Source organism: Orcinus orca, chromosome 17 (assembly GCF_937001465.1).
Source record: "Orcinus orca chromosome 17, mOrcOrc1.1, whole genome shotgun sequence".
NCBI lineage: Eukaryota > Metazoa > Chordata > Mammalia > Artiodactyla > Delphinidae > Orcinus > Orcinus orca.
Genome location: NC_064575.1, coordinates 71,956,726 through 71,973,856, shown reverse-complemented (window position 1 = coordinate 71,973,856; position 17,131 = coordinate 71,956,726). Strand labels below are relative to the sequence as shown.

Sequence of the window (17,131 nt, the reverse complement as noted above, 5' to 3'; positions counted from 1 at the left end):
CCTCCCCTCTTCCCCCTCCTCTTCTTCCTCCCCTTCTCCCCCTCCTCCTCCTCCTTCTCCTTCTTCTTCCTTTCATTATCTCTCTCTCTCTCCCACCCACCCCCCTCTCCTGGAGCAACATATTTTGCCTCCTTCCTCTAGCACAAGCCTCCCTGAAGGGAGAAAATGGAAAAATAAAACAGAAAAGCAAATCTGAACTATAACAAACTAACTGAAGAATAGTCAGCAGGGGTCTTGTGAGAAGCAGGTGTGACCCACAAGACTACTGCCCTTGCCACTTTAAAACAGAAGCCCCCATCATAAGGAGGATCAATAACGGTTTGGTCTTTCCCACGTCTAGAAACTCTGGGATGCTCCACAAATATTTAAAACAAGTTTCATCACAGACAACATCACCTTGGAGCCTGGAGGAGGAACTCTCAGCCCTCTGCAACGATCCTGCCAGCAGACAGTAGGAAATAGAGACCCACTAAACAACACCCTTGGGCCCATGTTCTGGCTTCCCTGTGACCATCTGCCACCTTCAACTTGCCCAGGACTATCTTCAGCGACTTTCCCCAGGTCACGGCAACCTGTTTACAGACATCTAGAATTCCCAGGCACTTTTAGGACAAGGGACTCGGGATGTGTCCAAGTGGGCAGCAAAGTCTTCTCTAAGAGAAGCCGTTCCTCCAGATCTATTTCTGCCGATGTAAACACTTGCCAAAGAAACAAGGCATGTGGGCATGCACCGGCGCTGCAGGCCCTCGGGTTGCTGCAAAAGGCAACTGGAAAGTCACATGTCATAACAGTGGAAAGTACATATGCAACTATTCTTAGCCCTGGAATGTATACACTGTCTCCCTGCCCAGCAGTTCTTTCACAAAGGTCTAGAAAACTGTGAAAATGCCTTCGGCATAAACAAATCCAGAATTCTCCCAGGACAAATTATTTGCAAACTGAAGGAAAGGCCTGGGTTTATGGTTTCATTTGGAGCGAGAGGTGGAAACTCTCCGGAGGGACCAGCCGGACCAGGTATCGGTGGATGTCACTGCAGCAAAACAAGGTAAATAGCTCGAATGTTTAATTCTTCTGCAGGTAGATGGGCAGCCAGATGTCATCCAATAAACCCTGTCCAGGGTATTGTTTGGTCTCTGCTTTCTATTTACCTCATTTTAAAAACAAAACCCACAGGACTCTGTGAAGTCATGCTTTAAAAAAGAAAAAAAAAAATCTCAAAGGTCCACTTTCATCCCTCATTTCTGTCTTGTTACAGAGGCCACACCCCCAGAATGACATCTGTGGGGAATGACTAACACCCAGAAAGATGTTTAGATGAGTTTACTAAATAACGGATATGCTGAGAAGCTGGAGAAAGGTTCACAGACTTCTGCTGGTCAAATGCACAGACTGTCGTCTTGCTTCAGGTTAACATTTCAGACCACATGACCATTTGCCACCTTCAACTTGCCCAACTTATCCAACCACGTTTTCTTTTTTTTTTGGTTTTTCTTGTTTTGTTTTGTTTTTCTCAGACTGTCCGCAGATGCTATTTGCCTGTTACCTTTGAGAGTAATCGTAACCTAAAAGAGAGGTGTCAGCTGTGAGGCCCACGCCACAGGTGGTCTCCCTTTCTGGTCTTCACTGAGCCATATTCTTGGCAATACCCACAGGCGTCTTGGTGAACGGACATAGGTGCTCTAAGTCTTGGAACCGCCGCAGCTAAACCCTCCAGCACGTGCTCCCTCTCGGGACTTCTCCCCATCTCTGTAGGATGGACGAGGAATCGCCAGATGGGCTGCTCTTCAAAGACCATGACTTCTCCTCTGACTTGTTGAGGCAGCTCAATGGCTTGAGGCAAAGCAGGATCCTGACTGACGTGAGCATCTGCACGGGGGCCTGGGAGATCCCCTGCCACCGCAGCGTGCTGGCCTCCAGCAGCCCCTACTTCCGGGCCATGTTCTGCAGCAACTTCCGGGAGAGCAGCGAGCCCAAAGTCCAGCTGAAAGGCCTCGACTCCGCAACTCTGGAGCGGATCATCCTGTATGTGTACACGGGCGAGGCACACATCACAGTGGAAGGCGTCCTGCCCCTGATGGAGGCCGCCTCCATGCTGCAGTACCCCAGGCTGCTTGAGGCCTGCTCCTCCTTCCTCCAGAGCCAGCTGGCCCCCAGCAACTGCCTGGGCATGATCAGACTCTCTGAAATCTTCAGCTGTGAGACCCTCAGGAAGAAAGCCAGGGAGGTGGCCCTGACGTACTTCCCAGAGGTGGCCGCATCGGCTGATTTGAAGGAGCTCTGGGCCTTGGAACTGATAGACTACCTGGGAGATGACGGGCTCTGTGCGGAGGAGGAGAAGGTGTTCGAGGCCCTCATGGTTTGGATCAAGCATGACCTCCAGACCCGGAAGCAATACATGCAGGAACTGTTCAAGCAGGTCAGGCTGCAGTACGTCCACCCAGCCTTCTTTTACCACTTCATCGCCAACGACGCCCTCCTGCAGTCCTCGCCCCCCTGCCAGACCATCTTGGAGACAGCCAAGAGGCAGATATTTTCTCCGTACAGCACCACCAGTGCCCCGGGCCTCCAACCTCTGTGGCATGTCCCCCCAAGAAACTCTTACCAAGACTTCCTCATCCTCTTGGGTGGAAGGAAGGACAACCAGCAGACCACCAGGGACGTCCTGCTGTACGACGGACAGACCGGCCAATGGCAGAGCCTTGCCAAACTCCCGGCCCGGCTGTATAAGGCCTCGGCCGTCACCTTGCACCACAGCATCTACCTGCTGGGAGGCATGGCGGTGGACGCGGGGAACAGTGTGCCCAGTCCCAAGGTCTACATCTTCTCCCTGAAATTCAATCAGTGGAGGTTGGGGCAGCCCATGCTGGCAGCCCGCTACTCCCACAGAAGCACTGCCCACAAGAACTTCATCTTCTCCATCGGGGGGATTGGAGACGGACAGGGGGTCATGGGCTCCATGGAGAGATATGACAGCATCTGCAACGTCTGGGAGAGGATGGCCAGCATGCCACTGGGGGTCCTCCACCCTGCAGTCGCCGTGAAAGACCAAAGACTCTACCTTTTTGGGGGAGAGGACATCATGCAGAACCCTGTGCGCCTTATCCAGGTAAATGGTCCCTCCCACCATGGCTACACATACACACATGCACACACACACATATATACATACACAAATACATGCATATACACACATATACATATACACATATGTACATGTACACTGCATACACAAACACATACATATATACACATACATACATGCTTGTCAGTTGCAGGGGAAGGAGAAAGGAGAGAGGGAGAGAAGGAAGGAAGGAAGGAAGTTAGGTTAATTTCAGTCAGATTTTATCCATTTATGAATTCTTTTTGTATAAGATTAATACATACAAAGGTACATCAGATACAGCTAAAGGTTCTACCTAGAACACATCGAATGCCAGATAGTGAAGTCCTATAGGAATATTGCAGATGCTTCTAACCAAAATCAGTAAGGCCTTAAAAGAAGACTCCCAAGCACTGGTCCACAGTCTGTTACCAAATCCCCAGGAACCTGACCTCAGATCTGCTGAATCAAAATCTCTATGTATGGGGTGTTGACATTTACTGTTTACAAACGTTCACAGGAGAGTCTAAGGCACAGCCAGGTTGTGGAACCCCTGCCTTAAATGATAGGTAGATGCTAATTTCACTAACAAGCTCTCTGAGAAGTGTGATTAATAAAGATCAAAATGTCAGAATACTGGGTGTTTTCCACCTTGACACAAGTTCTAATCTCTGCAGTTCACCTAGATATGAAAAACTTCAAGCCTCTACGTGATATATAAAGATAATCAAGGAGGCCCCTGAGAGCTGCTGTGTTCATTTAGAGGAGTTATATTGGGTGCCAACCACGGAGAAGGCCCTGGGGACATGGACATGAGCAGTAAATCCCACTTACCCTCCAGGAGCTTATGAGACAACTGCAATTCAGATGCTGAATAGAGGGGTGCTCTAAGAGCATAAGGGGTGCCCTAAACCAGTCTCGAGGGAATCAGGGAGGGTGTGAGGGTTCAGGGAACTTTGGAGGGAACTCTGTGAGGTTGGTTTAAGCTGACTTGAGCAGAGAGGCAGAGGAAGAGAGAAGGTAGGTGAGGATGAAGAGTAAAAGAGGAGGAGAGGGCTTCCCTGGTGGCGCAGTGGTTGAGAGTCCGCCTGCCGATGCAGGGGACATGCGTTCGTGCCCTGGTCCGGGAAGATCCCACGTGCCGCGGAGCGGCTGGGCCCGTGAGCCATGGCCGCTGAGCCTGCGCGTCTGGAGCCTGTGCTCCACAGCGGGAGAGGCCACAGCAGTGAGAGGCCCACGTACCGCCAAAAAAAAAAAAAAAAAAAAAAAGGAGGAGGACGCACAGGGTGGACAGAGGGCTCTGACGTGGACAGAGATGGGCGGGCAGCTTCTCTGAGCAGATGAGCCTGCGTCTGGAACAGGAGTCACACTCATCTGCTGAGGGAGGGGTGGCGTTCCCAGGTAAGGGAACAGCTGGCATGAAGGCCCTGAAGCAGAAAGGGGCACGGCCCTTCGCCTGGAGGTGCCGAAAGCATGACCAGGTGGCAGCAAGTCTGTGCACCAAGGCGGAGCTGGGGATGGTCAGTCCCCCCATAATCTCTCTCAGCCCCCTTCCCAAGCCACGCAAGCAACCCCCTCCACCAGACTGCTGCCCCTGAGACCCCCCTGCAGAAATTCCAGAACATTCCTGGGGGGATGAGTGTGGAGATGAGGCTGACCTGGCAGGGCTTTCCAGGCCTTGTCAAGGAACTGGGGTTCATGCCTAAGAGCAGCAGGGTCGGCGAAGTTGTCAAATTTGCATTTTTAGAATCTCCTTCTGGACGCTTTGTGGAGAAGGCACTGCAAGAGGCCTGAGTGGACAAAGGAAGGAGAGTTGGGAGATTCTTCTAGAGGTCCAGGCAAGGGATGATGGCGGCTCAGACTAAGTTGGTGCCAGTGGAAACAGAGAAAAGTGATCATTTCAATGCAATCCTTTTCTTGTTTTTCTCTCTCCTTCACTTCTCCAGCCCATATTGTTGACTCTTCCCTGACCATCTAGGCAGATTCTAAGTCTGTTCCAAATCCCACTCATTTACTTGAGCCAAGAGAGACATGTTCTGATCCCCTCCAAGCTCTGGCCACACAACACAGGTGTAATAAAGAGCTTCTGTGTAAAGCTAGAGCCCCTCCTACATTTTTTTAAAACTATTTTTCAAAATAAAGTCAACAACTATGTTGATGATTTCACATTACAAAATTGTTACCGATTCCTAAGAATAAATACAAAGCTCAAAAAAGCTTTTAAGCTACCTCATCAAGAAATGCTTAGGACGATTAAACAAGAAGCTTAAATAGCCAAAAAGCAAAACCCAAAACACTAACAGGTGAGTGATCCTTTTACACTGCAGTCATGAGAAGGGGAAAATGGGGAAAGTATTAATTTGGAAGCTCTTATCTACTTAGCATTAGCTTTGTAATGGAAATTGTACTCATTCAGATATCATTCAAGATGAATGCTTGGGGTTACTTGATGGGGTAGGTTAGATTTTCAAGTATAGGTTCAAAGATTTCTTCATCGGATGGTTTATCTGCACGCAAGCATTCTTTTTAAGGACGAGGCTGCCATGGCGTTACTGTGCAAATTGTGTGTGTACGCGTACCTTTCTACCCGGCCTTCTTTCTACCCCTATTGCTGGATGGCGTTAAGCAAATCCTTTACCATAACAAAGTATCACTTCCTCCATGGGTCAAAGACCATCCTTTGTTGTCCTTGCCTCATCCTCTCTGGTGGTATGGTGAGGATTGTGAACAAATGTTTAATCTATTTTTGAAACCATCCCCAAAGCTAATAGAGAACAGAAAGCCAGGAGCCATTTACTCAAGTAAAATGCAACCAGTGTTTGCTTTTCCTGCAAGGATCTCATGTTTCCAAAGAGTGTTTCCTACATATTTGCAGACGAAACCATGAGGCTTGACAGCCATTGTGGTTGCCCCTGTCTCTAGCTGTGGCCTCCTCTATGCTTCACCAACTTTAAGGACTGACAGAGACTTCAAGAGGGCTTCAGTCTTGAAAGCCTCCATCAAGAAAGCCACACCGAAGAAAAAGGAACTGTCCTACACTGTTGGTGGGAATGTAAACTGGTACAGCCGCTAGGGAGAACAGTATGGAGGTTCCTTAAAAAATTTAAAATAGAGTTACCAAATGATCCAGCAATCCCACTCCTGGGCATACATCTGGAGAAAACCATAATTCAAAAAGATACATGACCCCAGTGCTCATTGCAGCACTACTTAACACTAGCCAAGACATGGAAGCAACCTAAATGTCCATCAGTAGATGAATGAATAAAGAAGATGTGGTATATATATACAATGGAATATTATTCAGCCATAAAAAAGAATAAACTAATGTCATTCACACAACATGGATGGACATAGAGATTAGCATACTAAGTGAAGTAAGCCAGACAGAGGAAGACAAATATCATATGACATTGCTTATCTGTGGAATCTAAAAAAACAAAAAACAAAAAAAAAGATACAAATGAACTGACTTACAAAACAAAAACAGACCCACAGATATAGAAAACAAACTTATAGTTATCAAAGGGGAAAGCTGGGGTGGCAGGGGGATAAATTAGGAGATTGGGATTAACATATACACACACATATATAAAATAGGTAACCAACCAGGACCTACTGCATAACACAGGGAACTATACTCAATATTTTGTAATAATCTATAAGGGAAAAGAATCTGAATTCAGTTATATATATATATAACTGAATCACTGTGCTGTTCACCTGAAACTAACACAACATTGTAAATCAACTATACTTCAATTTAAAAAATCTATAAAAGGGACTTCCCTGGCGGTCCAGTGGTTAAGACTCTGCACTTCCACTGCAGGGGACACGGGTTTGATCCCTGGTCAGGGAATTAAGATCCCACATGCTGCGGGGCACGGCCAAAAATACAAACCATCACCAAATATCTTTAAACACTACTAATACTGAAATAAAAGCAAATTAAAATAGTAAATGCTTTTTTTAAATTTAAAAAAAAAAAGAAAGAAAAGCCGCATCTCCATGGCCCCAAGCAGAGCCATGAGTGTGGTGGATAAAGGCATGGATTCTGGGTTCAATCAGACCAGCTCTTCTACTACTCTAGCTGTGTGACCTTGAGCATGTCATTTCACCTCTCTCAGCCTCAATGGTCTAATCTGGAAAATAGAGGGAAGTAATGGTATCTACATCATAGGATGGTTGTGAAGATCAAATTTGGTAAAATGATAAAGTATAAGGCCTTTAATATGGTGGCAAAAATATTTTGTACAGAAAGAATTTCCAGTCAAGAATATTGGAATATTTTGTTCCTTCGTTTCAGCCTATATCTCTTGTGCTAAATTCTGCCAGTAATGAACTAATTGGCATTTGACATTTAAACTTTAAACTGCGGGATCTAACAGGAGCACGTGTTCTGGGAATCATGATTTGCTACTCCATTTCAGACGAAGGCCAAGGACTCCTGCCTCCACCTCTTTGCTCTTTCTTCCTTTTCTCATGCTTACTTTTTTCTAGGATTCTAATGACTTTCAGGCATGACCTGTTGTTCAAAAGCCTTCCTCTTTTAGCCCTAAATTTATTCTTGGCCTTAAGAGGCTCTCGGATACGCTGGAACATTTAGAAATTTAAACATGAGCCAGAAATAAAAATGATTGAAAAATCACTGGTTTTACGCATGTCCAAGTTGCTCCATTTCTCATTGAAAGGAAAGAAATGAGCCAAGCAAGGTAAGCAAACACATACTACAAACACTTAACTCTTTCTGTTATTTAATTGTATTTTGTTTACTGATAGTAAGGTACCGCTCCTTCACCCTCTTAATTACTATTTCTATCTTTTAAAAACGTTATCACTTTAAAATGCAGTGCCGTGATTATATTTCTGTCAGGTTTATCACATTTCCAGAAACACGTGGTTCAAAATGGAGACGAGAATGATCAAGAATGTATGTGCCCCTGCCGTGGTACTTGGGGAGCGGATTGTCATCGTGGGAGGTGAGTTTTAACAGAAGATCGAGAGGCTGGACACGAACTTGGCATCTCCCATGGGAAAACGGTCACTGATGTTTTTCTACGAGACAGTCTTTCTTTTTCTTATAAATTTATTTATTTATTTATTTTTGGCTGCGTTGGGTCTTCGTTGCTGCACGTGGGTTTTCTCTAGTTGTGGCGAGCGGGGGCTGCTCTTCGTTGACGTGCACGGGCTTCTCATTGCGGTGGCTTCTCTTGTTGCGGAGCATGGGCTCTAGGCACACGGGCTTCGGTAGCTGTGGCTCACGGGCTCTGGAGCGCAGGCTCAGTAGTTGTGGCGCTCGGGCTTAGTTGCTCTGTAGCATGTGAGATCTTCTTGGACCAGGGATCGAACCCATGTCCATTGCATTGGCAGGTGGATTCTTAACCACTGCGCCACCAGGGATGTCCCAAGACAGTCTTTTTTAAAGCACATAACTGAACCACTTTGCTCTACACCTGAAACTAACACAACATTGTAAATCAACAATTCCCCCATATAAAATTAAAAAAAATAAAATAAAAGTACACCCATCCAACTAGGGGAGTGTGGATGGACTTGACAAAGCTCTTTTATCTTCCAGAAGTCTCTCCCTGTCAAACAAGGAATGAAATAATGAACCTATTTCACAGAGTTGTGATCATAAAATGTGCTCATCTATCTAAACCACTTAGCACTATCCCAGACCCGGGGCCAATACTCAGAAAAACATTTGCTGTTGTAAATAAGATTAGCTGCTACGGGATCATTTCTCTGTAATTGTAGTATAATACTATGGTTAAGAGGGCTGGTTTGGGGGTCAGATAGACCTGGGTTCAAATCCTGACTCTGCCACTAACTGGCTGTACACTCTTAGGCAAGTTATTCATCTCTTTGTGCCTCTGTGTGCTGATCTGTAAAATGGGGATCAGAAGAGTACCCACCAGATAGGGCTGTCGTGGGGACCCACTTCTGAGTTCCCAAAGGCTCCGTCTTGGGATTGTTAAAGCTCTTGGATGAGCATATGAGAAAGATGAAAAAGCTAACGAGGCTGAGAAGGCCACTGGAATCTCTGCTCTCAATCTAAGAACAAACGACTGAAGTGTTGCCCTCACTTCGAGTTAAGATGCAGAGACTGAAGTCAGACGGATCTGGGTCCAAATCCCAGCTCTGCCACACACAAGCCCTTGGGCAGGTTATGGAAACATTCCACGCTTTAGCTCAGAGTCCAGCCTCAGGGTTAGGCGATGACAGAGATCAGACAGGTCCCTGGACCGCTGACCTCCAGTCCCAAATAAGCATTGCTGACCCTGTCGATATGCCATTTGTTTTTCAGGTTACACAAGGAGGATCCTTGCTTATGACCCTCAGTCCAACAAATTTGTCAAATGCGCAGACATGAAAGACCGGAGGATGCACCACGGGGCCACGGTGATGGGGAACAAGCTCTACGTGACGGGTGGGCGGCATCTGACCACGGACTGTAGCATCGAGGACTCGGCCTCCTTCGACTGCTACGACCCTGAGACCGACACCTGGACGTCCCAGGGGCAGCTGCCTCATAAGCTCTTTGACCATGGCTGCCTCACTCTCCGGTGCATCCCTCACCCCTCCACCACCCCCTGAGGCCCACGAGAAACTGAGAAGTCATCTGTCCTAGTCAAGATGCTCTTGTTGCAAGAGATAGAACGCAGCTCCAAAAAGCTTAACCCTGGAAGGGTGTAGGGAGAGCTCACAGAACTGAAAGTTCCAGAGCCTGGAGGCCTGGGACCAAGTATACTGTTGACAGAACACTGTCTCTCTGTCTCCGTCTCTATCTCTGTCTCTGCCCCTCTATCTTTCCTCTCTCCCTTTCCCTCTCTCCCTCCCTCCTTCTCTACCTCATCTCTGTTAGGCTCTACTCTACAAATAAGCTTCTTCATCCACACAGTGTGAGAACAATGGCAACTGATAAATCCAGACCCACACTCTCTAGCTTGGCATCTTCGGGAAGAACTTCACCATTATCCATATAGTAACTGCCTCCCAAAACGATGCTGATTGGCCCTTTTTGAACTCCATGCCTCCCTCTTGAGCCAATCACTGCTTCCAGGTTGTGCTACTAGAGTTGGCTTCTCCTGGATCATGTCTCTACGGGCAGAGGTGGGGTTAACGGTTGTCATTGACAACCTATTTGAACTGCACATAATGGGATAGAAATGGTTCCCCAAAGCAAGAAATAAATGCTGAGCTGATTAAAAAACACATCTTCCCAGAACATCACAGAAGTTCACAATGAGAGGGCAAAGACACCCAAGAGGGTCTCTGGAAGCACCTGGTCCAGGTGGCAGCAAGAGCAATTGCCGTGACTGTGTTTCTCTGCATTCTAGGACGTAGTGCATTGGAATTCCAGGAGAGTATGTGAAACTCGGTATCCAGCGTTTGCAAAATTATCTGCACCAGCAGAATAAAGTGTGTTTCTGGTGCCAAATGATGTTTTTCTTCGAGCCTCTGTGGAGCTGTAAACCTACAGAATTAAGCAGGATTTTCAATTTGGTAAATGTTATGAGAATTGCTGTTCTGAGGAAAGCCAACAAATTCCTTGAGAGATTACCGCAATTACAGCCCTTCCAATGCCAGGGCTGACTTTCCCTATGGCCCTCTTTGTCTCAAAGAGCCTCCCACACTGACTCAGTCCCAAACTCAGGAATTAGCTGAAGCTGCTAGCACATTACAATCACCTGGGAAGATGTTTGAAAATGGGGCCACATCCCATTCGGGATGGACAGACAGGGATTCTCACAGGTGGGACCAGAGCTCTGTATTTTTGAAAAGCAGCCCAGATCATTGTAATGTACATGCAGTGAGGTCGAGAACCACCGCCCGCTTAGCTGCAGGCACAGAAGACCTTCACCTGCTGGTCCCATCCCCATCCTGGCCTGCCCCCCCCCACCAGCCCAGCAAGGGAAGCGAAGTCCTCTCCCCACCTGGGATGAGTCTTGCCGCCCTGAGCCTGGCACCACGGTGCCCCCGAGCTGACACCTTCCTCCCCGTCCAGCTCTCCACGTCCATGTTCTGGACTTTTCCTTTCTTCCTAGTCTGTATTTCTTGTGCTCTTTCTCCTGCTGGGGTCTGAAGCTCTGCCCTGCTCCCCAGACCACTTGGTTGTGGTTCAGACACCCTCCCCAGATGGTCATCCTGGACGCTGTCACCTGAGCTGTTGGCTGGCCTTATTTCAGCCTCTTCTCTTTTTTTTTCTTTTCTTTTTTTTTTTTTTTTTGCGGTACGCGGGCCTCTCACTGTTGTGGCCCCTCCCGTTGCGGAGCACAGGCTCCGGATGCGTAGGCTCAGCGGCCATGGCTCACGGGCCCAGCCACTCCGCAGCATGTGGGATCTTCCCGGACCGGGGCACAAACCCGTGTCCCCTGCATCGGCAGGCGCACTCCCAACCACTGCGCCACCAGGGAAGCCCAGCCTCTTCTCTTTGAACCTGTTTGTTCAGGCTCTCGATCCCACCTCTCCCTCAAACTGTACTTGTGAAAGTGACCAGTGACTCCGACAGTGCCTACACGGCAGCCCATTTTCACTTCTTGTCGGACTTGACCAGTCAGCAGCATACGACCCACAGACGCTCCCTCCAACTTGAAATACCCTCCTCTCGGCCTCTGGGACACCCACTTGCTCTTGCTTCTCTTCCTCCTCCCTGCAGTTCATTCTCTCTCCTTGTTTCCTTGGCAAATACGTGGTGGCTGACTCACCCCAGTGCTCAGCCCTGAGACCGTTTTCGTACCTACTCTCACTCCCGGGGTGCGTGAGCTCTCCCAGTGCGCGGCTCTCCATACTGTCCCAACGCTGCTGACCTTCCAGCTTTCTCTAAGCCTGGACTCCACTGCTCGCCCTACGTCTCCACGTCAGTGTTAAGCAGACACCTCGAACTAAACATGTTCAAGTTCACTCTTTCCTCTCCAAGACAACTCCTCCCACAGGCTTCTCCACTCTGGGACAGAACAAGACCTTCTCCCAGCTTCTCAGGCCCAAAGCCTCGGACACTACTCTTGGCTCTTTCTCTCACACTTCAGTCCATTTGTTCCAAGAACATGCAGAGGCCGACCGCGTCTCACCACCCGTAGCTCTGTCTCTGGTCCCAGCTGCCATCTTGACTCAGCTGGACTTATCACCATCATTTCTTCACTGGTCTATCCACTTCCACCTTTGCCCCTGAACCTCTTCTCAACGTGGCAGCCTGTGTGATCTTTCACACATATAAAAAGTAAGTCAGCATAGGTCATTCCCCTGTTCCCTCCAAAGGCTTCCCAGCTGTCTCAGACCACCTGCAGGGAACTCGCTCACCCACCGGCCCTGCCACCTCTCCGCTCTCGGCTGCTGGCCTCATCTCCCACCGTGTACCCGCCTCCCTCAGCACTAGCCTGCAGCTCACAATTCCCAGCAAGTCTCCACTTTCTGTTTCCACCCTTGCTGTGCCCTCCACCTGAAAACGCTGGCCCCAGTTCACAACCACGTGGCTCACTCCCTCAAGTCCTGCTGATGGCCCTCATCTGATCCATCAACAGGTCCTGTCCGCGACACCCCTGAAATAGACCACGAACACCTCCAGTGCCTCTGTCTTCATTGCTGCTTCTCTGAGTGCAGCCATCCTCGCCTCCTACCAGCCTCCTAATAGACTCGCCGCTTCCACTCCTGTCCCTCTGATCCTTCCTTAAATAACAGGTATTCTTTTTAAAACACGGACCTGATCGTGTTACTTTCCTGCTTAAAATAATGTTGAGTCTTCCAGAGACTTTTGCCCGAAGCCCCCAATCCTCTGTCTAGCCTCTAGGGCCTTCCATGACCCAGCACCTGCCTATCTCTCTGCCCTTACCTGTTGCTACTCCTCTTCCCCACTCTCCCACACCCGCAGTCATCTCTGCTTCAGTCATCCTTTATTAGTTCCCCTCCTCTCTCTTGCCACAGGGCCTTTGCACTTGCTCTTGCCCCTGCCTGATACACACCTCTCTCACCTCTTCACCTAACGTAATTTCAATTTATACCTGACACTCCAGATTTTAAAAGTCACTGCATCGAGGAGGCCCTCCATGCCCCCTGCCACACCAGCCTGGGTCAGCTCTCCTATATGTCCCCTTTGAGACCCTCACCCTATTTGTGATGACTTGATCATCGTTTTCCCCTCTAGAGTCTTACATCTGTCCTGTTTTCCTCTGCATTCCCAGAGTCGGAGCTGGGCTCAGCGTCAGACACATGGATCGCAGATCCTCAATAAACATATGATGAGTGGATGAAAGAATTAGTAAATGAACGTGGAAGCTGAATCAACGCTGTCTCTGGGACCTCCATCTCAAACTCAGGGGTAGGTCTGTGTAGGCACTAGTTTACGCCCCCTCAGGCCCTCTGCTAAGGAGGGCAGTCCGTCCTTCCCTCTTTCCCTCCCTTTTCCCCTCTTGAACTGAGTCTGGCGAGTCTGGTTGGCACGGCCTACCTCGGTCAAGCCTGCAGGGTAAAGGGCTTTGTCCAGAGGGCACTATTTGCCTGGGAGCCTTGCCATCTATAAACCCCTCCTGTGGCCTCCAATAGTCCTTCTGTCACAGAGACTTGCTAATGCCTTGACTTTCTTTTCCCTTCGTCTCAGTAAGCTGCCAGAGTTTGTGGCTACTCAGAACCTGTCCAAGTCTCCCTGGGGCGCAGAAGAACTATGTAAATTGTCTGCTGGGATTTAGAAAGAAAGATGGCACCAGAGCCAAACACGTTCGGACACACACGGCAGGCCAGCTCGTGCATCGAATCAGATGCATCTGTGACAGGTGCATTCACACACCTGGGCATCCTGAGGGCCAAAGCCCATATCTGAACTGGGCTGCACGACGACCCTCAGGACACGAGGGATACTTTCCAATCTGCTGAGGATAATCTCAGTCCAACGAAAGAGAGAGAAGCGTTTGGCACAAAGTTTCCTCGGTCTCGCTGGCTGAGGGGAGAGTCACAGTCCAGAGCTGAGGCCAAAATATATTTAGCCAGCAGCAGTTAAATTGAAACATTTTAAGTAGAAAAATGTCAACTAGCCTGACTGATCATCTCAACAGGCAACAAGGGAAGGGGGGAAAATGAAGCAGAGCTGAGCGCTAAGCAAGAAAACATTAACAAAAATATCAAACACCCTGTCCCAACACAACCCAGTGAGCAGGAGGGGGGCCAGCAGAGAAAACAGCATCAGAGGAAAGGAACTGCAGCAGGGGAGTGGTAAGTGGAGCGCTGGAGGGGCTGCTAGCTTCAGCACTGAAACATGCCCCTCCCAGCCCCAACTCCCAGCAGGTATCTTGGAAGAAGGTCTGCTGTGCTGAGGCCACAGTGCACCCAGCCATGCACTGACCAGGACATGGTCAGCAGACGCTGCACTGGCTGTCCCCTGGCAGAGCTACATGGCCCCAGCGGGAGAGAGTTGCTGGCATCCTGGCCCCATGCAAACCCTCCCTGACTCTCGCCCCAGGAGCAGTGGTGGCTTTGAAGGTGAACGCCGACCTGGAGCCTCCAGGCTCCCCTCCAGGAGGTCTCCTTAAGATCCTGCTTCATCCTCTTCTGCATCCATTGTGTCTGGTAAACAAGAGCAAGTCCCAAGTATCCACATCTTAAAACCAAAGTCCCGATGTAGACTGAATTTACCTTTGCCACCTACAACAAAAATCTGTAATGTCCCAGAGGCAAGGGCTGTACCTAGCTTTATTCAAACCCCTTCTCAGGATGTCTGACACCACCCTCCCCACCCAGCTCCAACATGCCCCATGCCTTTGCACATGCTACTTCTCCTGCTATGATGCCTCCCCCAGCGCCACCTACTGAACTCGTACTTGGCCTCCATCTCCTCCATGGAGCCCTTTCCAACCTTTCTACCCTCCTCCCTTCCCCCGCTTTATTCCAGCTCCTTTCACGTTGCAGCACCATAGAGACCTGGCAAATGGAACTGAAAGGGGAGCTCTTCATGGAGGCAAAGACAGACTCTCAGTGCCCTAGAAACCCCGGGCCAAATTCAATCAGCACTTGGCACACAGACAATGCTGACATAGTTGTGGAATGAATGAGCGGCTGCACAAACGAACGGGTCCTAAACACCACTGGGGTGTCCATGCTGCTCTGGGTGAGAACAAGGGCTTAATTATCAAACGCATTGAGCTTTAAGTCAGGGAGGACCCCCGATGGTGTCTAAGCTTTAAACATTATTATTGCAGAATGAAAAACATAGACTAGAGTAGTATGTAATATGGTGGGGAAGAAAATGACACTGATTTTTACACCAAGAACACTATTCAAAAGGACACAGCTCGGGCTTCCCTGGTGGCGCAGTGGTTGAGCGTCTGCCTGCCGATGCAGGGGACACGGGTTCGTGCCCCGGTCCGGGAGGATCCCACGTGCCGCGGAGCGGCTGAGCCCGTGAGCCATGGCCGCTGAGCCTGCGCGTCCGGAGCCTGTGCTCCGCAACGGGAGAGGCCACAAGTGAGAGGCCCACTTACCGCAAAAAAAAAAAAAAAAAAAAGGACACAGCTGATGGCCTTCAGATGATCCAGGTCCCCAGAACTCTCTGCATGCCTTCTGTCCTCTTGGATCATTTTTCAGAGAATCCCCCCTCTCCAGTCATCTGGACTTGGAAAGCATTAAATCCTTTCCCAGCTTCAGGGACCCCCGATGACCTTCCCTTGCCAACAATTGTTTATTAGTGGAAGCAGCATGTTGTGCTGCAGAGAACACAAACGTGGGAGCAAATGAGACCTGGGCTTGGGTTCGGGTTCTGCCCCTCACTGGCAGTGCAACTTTTGACAGGTTACTTCGACTCTCTGAGCTTCAGTTTCCACATCTGGAAAATGGGTGCATTTTTACCTACCTGAGGGATTACTTGGAGAATGACAAGAAAGATGAAGACCGTTAACAGTACAGTGTCTGACATTGAGTGGGCAGTGAACACGGCCAAGTTCCTTTCTCTTCTTCCCTATTTGGTCCTGCTCCTGTCCTCATTACTGGCTAGGCTGCATGACCCCAATGAAAAACTTCCCTAAGAGCCCACTTTGACCAAGGAAGAGCAAATGACTCAGACAACCCTGAACAGCCTCTCCCCTCTGGCCGCCATGGCTTCTCACACCTGAGGATCTGATTCCTGCATCTTGCTAACTGGTCCTCCTCTGAGAGCACTCTTGTCTTCTTCATTCATTCACTCATAGACTGTTATGCATGCAACAAATACTGACCAGAGACCCCTACATGCCAAGCACAGTGGTAAATATGGGGGTCATGGAGTGAACAAGGGGGTGAATGAGGCTCCTGCTGTCACCAACCTCACAGACCGATGGAATTTTCCCAACCAGATGTGTTCAAACAGGGAAAGGATGGGAGAATGAGGGCAAGACTCCGACACTTCCTTTAGGACTCAGCTCAGACACTGTGTTGGTTCCCAAGCCTGCCATAACGAACTACCACAAACCTGGTGGCTTCAAACAACAGAAATTTGTTCTCCCACAGTTCTGGAGGCTAGAAATTCAAAATCAAGGTATCGGCAGGGCTGGGCTCCCTCTGAAGGCTCTAAGGAAGTATCTTTCCTCATCTCTTACAGATTCGGCTGGCTCCTGGAAAACGCTGCCATTCCTTGGCTGGTGGCTGCATCACTCCAATCTCTGCCTCTGTCATCATAGGACCTTCTTCTCTGTGTGTCCTTCTCTGTCTCTTGTTGGACTTTGGGCCCACCCTAATCTAGTGTGATCTCATCTGGATCCTTACCTTATCACATCTGCAAAGACCCTGTTTCCAAATAAGGTCCCATTCTGAGGTTCTGAGTTGACGTGAACTTGGGGAGGAGGCACTACCCATCCCACTATAGACATCTCCCCCAAGAAGGCATCCTGATGAGCCCTCATCGCCCTCTGTCCCAGGCTGGGCCACCATGACACCGACACCTCCTCGTCTCCCCATTTCATCAGGGGCATCTCGTGGCAGGGACCATGTCTGAGAAGATACTCAGTAAATGTGTACTGAGCTGAACTAAACCATATCACAGGGACTAGCAACTCTTTAATGGATTGCAAG

The 17,131-nt window shown here is 49.1% G+C and overlaps 2 protein-coding genes across 2 annotated transcripts in view; one reads left to right on the top strand and one right to left on the bottom strand.

Moving 5' to 3' along the window:
• The first annotated feature begins 907 nt into the window (after nt 1–907).
• Nucleotides 908–10,131, top strand: KLHL38 (kelch like family member 38). The gene is made up of 4 exons (XM_004265338.3): nt 908–1,045; nt 1,256–3,106; nt 7,974–8,079; nt 9,411–10,131. The coding sequence occupies exons 2-4, from the start codon at nt 1,754–1,756 to the stop codon at nt 9,698–9,700; spliced, it is 1,749 nt and encodes a 582-aa protein (XP_004265386.1). The 5' UTR covers nt 908–1,045; nt 1,256–1,753; the 3' UTR covers nt 9,701–10,131.
• NTAQ1 (N-terminal glutamine amidase 1) overlaps nt 7,866–17,131 on the bottom strand; it is a 189,694-nt gene continuing 180,428 nt past the window's right edge. The window contains exon 6 of the mRNA XM_049700552.1: nt 7,866–8,688. Coding sequence (XP_049556509.1) covers nt 8,600–8,688 — 89 coding nt within the window. The 3' untranslated portion in view covers nt 7,866–8,599. The remainder of the gene's footprint in view (nt 8,689–17,131) is intronic.